Here is a 6,121-nt window from a genome sequence, read left to right as displayed (position 1 = left end):
ATGGAGGACTGCCTACATGCAGCGCCCTCTTTACAAGCAGATTCAAAAAGTAAAACAGAATGATACTGAAGTTAGCTGACAGCTGTCAATTTTTTTTAATTTTATATTAAATCAATTAGAATAAAAAAAAAATGCCTCTAAAATTTTTTTTTTATTTTCACAAATAGAATTTTTTAATTAAATTTTTTTTGTAATAATTTTATAACTATAAAGTCCTAAAAAAATTTCTAATATCTGTTAAATTCAGATGAAAATAAAGTTAGCCGACATCTAAAAATTTTTATGATTTTTTTTTTATTAAAGAATTATTACAAAAAAATAAAAAAAAAATTTTATTCGTTAAAAACTTCAAAAACTATAAGTGCAATTTTTTAAAAAATTTTTTATTTATAAAATAATAAATTAAGCAAAATAAAAAAATCAAAAATGTCGGCTAACTTTATTATTATTAACTTCAGTGTCATCTTCTCTAAGCATACTTTTGCAGTGAACGATTCATCGAAGAACGAGAAGCTGAAGATTAAATTGTTTTTCACCCATCCAATCAAACAGGTGGTGTAATAGTAAGCATAAAATATTAAAAAATAATCTTGAGTTGTTAAAATATTAAAAAAAAAAACGTAATACTAAAGTTAGCCGACGTTTGGAATTTTTTAATCTTTTTTTAATAATTAAATTAAAACAAAAAAATATTTTTTTTTAATTTCACTTACAGTTTTTGAAGTTTTTTACAAGTGAAAATTAAAAAAAATTTTTTTTTAGTAATTTTTTCAATAAAAAAAGTTCTAAAAATTTTTAAATGTCGACTAACTTAATTTTCATAAAAAAATATGATGTATTAATCCACCAGAGACTCAGCTTAACCCCAATAAGTATCCAAAAAAATAGTATCATTGGGTTAGTAGATCTGATAATAATCCCATCAAATTATAATTGATTTTTTTAGAACATTTTATTTTTTTAATTAGAATAGAATTGCAAGTGTCAAACAACTAGGCCAGTGTCAATCTGGGATTTTTACCTTATACATATTTTTCTTTCTAAGCTGAAAATTAACGAACAAGTTATTATTCCATAAGTGACTTGCTATTCTTTTTTAGCAATGATCTTTATCAGTATTTCTTGAATTTGTTTCTGTTATTTATTTGGATCTTTATATGTACATATTTTTCTTATACTTTAAGATGGTAATTAATACTCAATAATTACTTATTTATTAGAAAAAACATTTTATAAGAAATAATCATGTGAAATTTATTAAAAGGTGTTTCAAAAACAGAAAATTTTTGTTAAATCTTTAATATTAAATTAAAAAAAAAATATAAAAATTGTACCATAAGTAATAGTACAATTTAAACAAATATACATCATACATTCATTTAAAAATTTTTATACTATCTAATTTTAACGATGTCATAAAATAAATTTATTCCATGATAAATAAATAATACGTAAAAATAAATTTCATTCTTTGTTTTTTTTTAGAACTCAAGTTTGTTGATCATCACTTTCTTTTAAAATACTTTCTATGCATTTTATTTTTCCCACTTTCTGCTGAAAAAATAAATTCATTAAATAAAATATGAAAAAAAAAAAATAAATTATTATTAATATGTAACAGAGCTGATTAAAAAAGTCAAGTATTTCAATTTTTTATTCTATAAATTAAGTAATTGGCTACACCCGTCTATACTGAAAACAATATATCATGGTCTTTTTGAAAGTGTTATAAACTATGGAATCATTGGTTGGGGTGGTGCATATGATAATACGATGAAACCTATTGTAAATTAACAGAATAAATTCATAAGTAAAATGAAAATAGAAAATGAAATGTTAGTACCTTTAAAAATCAACCAGTTTTTTTATGTGAATGCGCTTACTTATTATTTTACAGATTGTAAATTAATGCACTCTGGGAGGTTTATAAATACACGTAATAGACAGATAACTTTACCAAAAATTAATAAAACTTTAAGTACCAAAAATGCGTTTTTTGTGGCAATAAAATATTTCAATCTACTTCCCAATAATCTAAAAGCTCTTGAATGCAAAAAGAACTTATTAAGTAAGAATTTTGGGAGGTGGATTAGATCTATTGAATTATAAATTAAGATACTATATTAGTTAGCAAAATAAAATATTGTATAATTAGTTGTAAGAAAACTTATACTTTGTACATTGCATTAGCTAATGAATTTCTTAACTCGATGTATATATAATTAAATTTTATTGTATTTTTGTGGTGTCTATGCACAGGTGTCATGCACCTCTATAGAATGTATATCAGAAGTAAAATAAATTAAATGAAAAATGAAAATTAAGGCTCAAGTAAAAATACTAACTTCTTTTTTCAGACTAGCTTTGCAGACTGAACACTTTTGATTACTCAAATTAGGATTTTTATATCCAAACATCAAGGTCTTGATACCTTTTCGCCTTTTCCAATTATCAAGCCAACCATCACTAGCGACAAAGTCTTTTTTACCACCAAGTTCATCATTCAAACGCAGAGCTTCGCACTTTAAAATAGGTCCTGATATAGGCAAACGTTTTCTTCTTGCTTTCAAGTACCATTTATGCAAAGCATCATCAACGTCTGGATTACCAACTATTATTTTTTTCTTTGTATTACATAATTTTCTGTCCTTACAATTTTTTTCAATTAGTTCTCGCTGTTTTTTCCACTTACGAACAGTGAATTCATTTACATGAAAGTTTTTACAAACTGTCATCATACTGTTATTCTCTAGTTGCTGTAATATTTTTAATTTTTCTTTAAATGAAAAACGTCTTCTCGTTAAAACTGGCTTTTTTTGTGTGTTCTGTTTTATTCCAGTGTCTGGAATTTCTTCAGTAATTTTATCAGCTGGTTGATCATTAAGATTTTCGCTTGAAGGTTCAGTCATTTTTATTCCTGTAGAATTAAAAAAATTTACATTAATTATATGAGTTAATTTGAATACAAAATTGTTGGAATAATTCAAGACACCCGTTCTTAATTTATTTAGAATATTGATTTTGTTTTGTTATTTAAAAAAAAAATATTATTTATTAATTAAATAGAAGATTGATATATGACTTATTATGTATCTGGTCTGATTTATTAAAGAAATTATTTTTTATAACTGCGCTTAAACTATTAATTTCAATAAAAATTAATAAAAAAAATATTTTTAAAATTTTGTTTTCATAAAAAAAAAAAGAAAAAAATAATGACACTTAAATTAACACACTTGACAATTTTTTAATTTTATTTAGCAAAAAAATTTGTTCCAAAAAATGATTGTAAAAAAATTGCATTTTTTATTTTTTAAAATTTCTACATGTCAACTTTATAAATGAGATAAATAATTTCTAAAAATTATTAAATGTTTTTAAATTTAAGTACCACAAAAAAATAATAAATTTTTATTGTTTTAATTAAATATAAGTAAAAAATTAGCAGATTAATGTTTAAAATTTTATATTTATGTTATATTAAATTAATTTAAACTTTAAATAAATGACACTGAAGTTAGCAGACGTCTAAAAATTTTTGATTTTTTTTATTAATTAAATTAAAACTAAAAAAATTTTTTTTTAAAATTACACTTATAGTTTTTCATGTTTTTTATATGTGAAAAATTTTTTTTTAAATAATTTAATTGAATTTTTTTTAATTAAAAATTTCTAAAAATTTTTAAATGTCGGCTAACTTCATTTTTATTTAGATAAAAATTTTGTTTTTCAATTAAAGTTTGAAAAAAATTATCAAAAAAACAACTTGTCAAATGTCTGACACTTCCACTTTGTCTATAATTAAATAACAATTATAATAATTTACCTCAATTAAAAACATAAAAAAAATAACACATATATTATATATGTACATCAATCCATGAATATAAACAAAAATAATTGTGACCAGGGCACCCAGACTTTTTTTTCGGCGCGTAGCCAACGTGTGGCGCTAAAGTCACCCAAAGTCGCCGCGATCAATTCAAATTATAAAAATTAAATGAAAATTTTTTTTTCAAATCTGGTTTATTGAGAATTATAAAATTATATTATATTAAATTAAATTATATTATCATTTAACAAAATTATAAGTTAGAATACAAAATTCAAGTAAATTTTATGAAGTGAAATTTTCATCATAAAATTAGTTTAGATAAATTAACATATATGTTATATTAGGGTGTCCGTTATTTACCAATTTGATTTTTGACTTTGCAATACCACTCGAGTAATACGGAAGATTTCATACTAACTTTACCATCTCTCTATACCTCTACGTGTAAAAGATGCAATTTCGAAAATTAATTACTTAAAAACGGTGCGGTCAATTGATCTGAAATTTTGGTAGTGAATTATTAATATATTTATCTTTCAATAAAAAAAATTTCATAATTTTCTGTTGAAATGCCTATCACGCTACAACTACCTTAAGGGCTTATATGGGTCTGATATTTTTTATTAGGTCACGAACTAAAAATCTAATGGGCACTGCAAAGTCAAAAACCAAATTGGTAAATAACGGACACCTTAATATTATATATACTTTCAATAGTAATGTGATTAAATCACTCACGTAATCACACTCAGTCATCAGCATTAAATTATTATCTTTCTCATTCTAAAAGTGTGCAATTATACGTTTTCAACTGAAAATCATCACAAAGCTTATTAAAATTATTCCACAAATATTTAAATTAGCATAAACATGTCTACCCTCGCAGTTTCGGAATTACTATGAAATCACAGTGAATTCACAGTGAAATCGTCTTCACCGTAAATCTACTGTGGGTTCACGGTAATTTCATAGTGAATTCACAGTGATTTTGTGCCATTTCGTCACTATGGTTTAGTGGTGGTATCACTGTAGATTCATGGTAGTCTCACAGAGATAACACCGTGAGTTCACAATAGTTCCACAGTGAATTCATAGTAATTTCACTGTGATTTCACCGTCGTTTTACCATGATTTAACCGTGACTTCAGAATGATCTGATAGTTGTAACACCGTTAGTTCATGATAGAGTTTCACTGTGAATTCATAGTAATTTCACTGTGAACTCTCATTGGGTCCGGGGTAAGAAAATTGTATATGATTAATATATAATTACATCTAATTTAAATATAATTATGTATAATGGTTTTTGTGATTATATATAATCATGTATAATTATATATAACTATATATAATCATGTATAATTATACATAATTATATGTAATGGTTTTTGCGATTTCGAATAATTATATATGATTAATATATAATTATATGTAATAATATGAGATGGTTTTTGCAATTTCGAAAAATTATTTATGATTCTTATATAATTATATGTAACGAAAAAAAAAATAGTCATTTATATAACATATGCAGGACTTGTAGTTCACACGAACATGTTTTCTCGCGATGTTCTCTTAGGTCAATTGGTAGCAAGTCAGTCTTCCGAGTATGAGGTTCGCGGTTCGATTCCTGCTCCCGACAGATATTTTTTTTTTTCATGGAAATAATTATATACAATTATTTTTACCCCGGTGAATTCACCATAAATTCACTGTGGATTCATTGTGAATTCACCGTAAATTCACTGTGGATTCATTGTGAATTCACCGTAGATTCACTGTGGATTCATTGTAAATTCACAGTGGTACCACTCTAAACTCACAGCATTACCACTGTGAGATGACCATAAAACTACAGTAACCGAATGGCACAAAATTATGGTGATTTCACCGTAATTTCATCATGGTCGCACTATCTTTTTACTATAATCTCACTAAAATTTCACTGTGATTTTACAGTGATTCCGAAACCGCGAGGGTAAATTTTAAGTAGTATTCATGAAACATAAAAACTGTGATAAAATTCTTCGTAGTCTTTATTAATTCTGTTGTTTAATTTCAAAAGTCGCCTTCAATAACATTTTAGTCGCCGAGCCTTGTTAAAAGTAGCCTAAATGGCGATAAGTCGCCGCATCTGCAACCCTGATTGTGACGTTATTTTTTGCCAAGCAGTTGTTATTCTTTTATGTATACCTACAAGAAAATCAGCTGATGAAAATAGACTTAAGCGCCACCTAGTTTCTCCGCATTTAATTCTCATTCAACAACACATTATTCTCTCTCGCT

At 25.1% G+C, this 6,121-nt stretch overlaps 1 protein-coding gene across 4 annotated transcripts; it reads right to left on the bottom strand.

Annotated features, from left to right (window-relative positions):
• Positions 1–1,485: 1,485 nt before the first annotated feature.
• On the bottom strand, positions 1,486–6,097 carry LOC123272992 (major centromere autoantigen B-like). 4 transcript variants are annotated; one of them, XM_044740067.1, is made up of 3 exons: positions 6,033–6,097; positions 2,346–2,917; positions 1,486–1,554 (listed from the first exon to the last, which is right to left on the bottom strand). In XM_044740067.1, exons 2-3 carry the CDS (start codon positions 2,907–2,909, stop codon positions 1,489–1,491), a joined length of 630 nt encoding a protein of 209 aa, XP_044596002.1. In that variant the 5' UTR covers positions 2,910–2,917; positions 6,033–6,097; the 3' UTR covers positions 1,486–1,488. The 4 variants fall into 4 exon arrangements, with proteins under 4 accessions (XP_044596002.1, XP_044596001.1, XP_044596003.1 ...); XM_044740066.1 differs by lacking the exon at positions 6,033–6,097 and adding an exon at positions 4,574–5,080; XM_044740068.1 differs by lacking the exon at positions 6,033–6,097 and adding an exon at positions 3,827–3,883 and having other exon boundaries at positions 1,486–1,551.
• Positions 6,098–6,121: the final 24 nt, after the last annotated feature.

This window comes from Cotesia glomerata, linkage group LG10, assembly GCF_020080835.1.
Source record: "Cotesia glomerata isolate CgM1 linkage group LG10, MPM_Cglom_v2.3, whole genome shotgun sequence".
Classification (NCBI taxonomy): Eukaryota; Metazoa; Arthropoda; class Insecta; order Hymenoptera; family Braconidae; genus Cotesia; species Cotesia glomerata.
The sequence above is the reverse complement of the archived record's forward strand: the minus strand, read 5'-3'. Positions and strand labels throughout refer to the sequence as shown.

Coding starts and splice junctions, on each gene's coding strand:
- LOC123272992 (XM_044740067.1), bottom strand. CDS start 2,909: ATGACTGAACCTTCAAGCGAAAATCTTAATGATCAACCAGCTGATAAA. Junction 1,555..2,345: donor AAGCTAGTCTGAAAAAAGAA/GTTAGTATTTTT, acceptor TTATTTTTTCAG/CAGAAAGTGGGAAAAATAAA.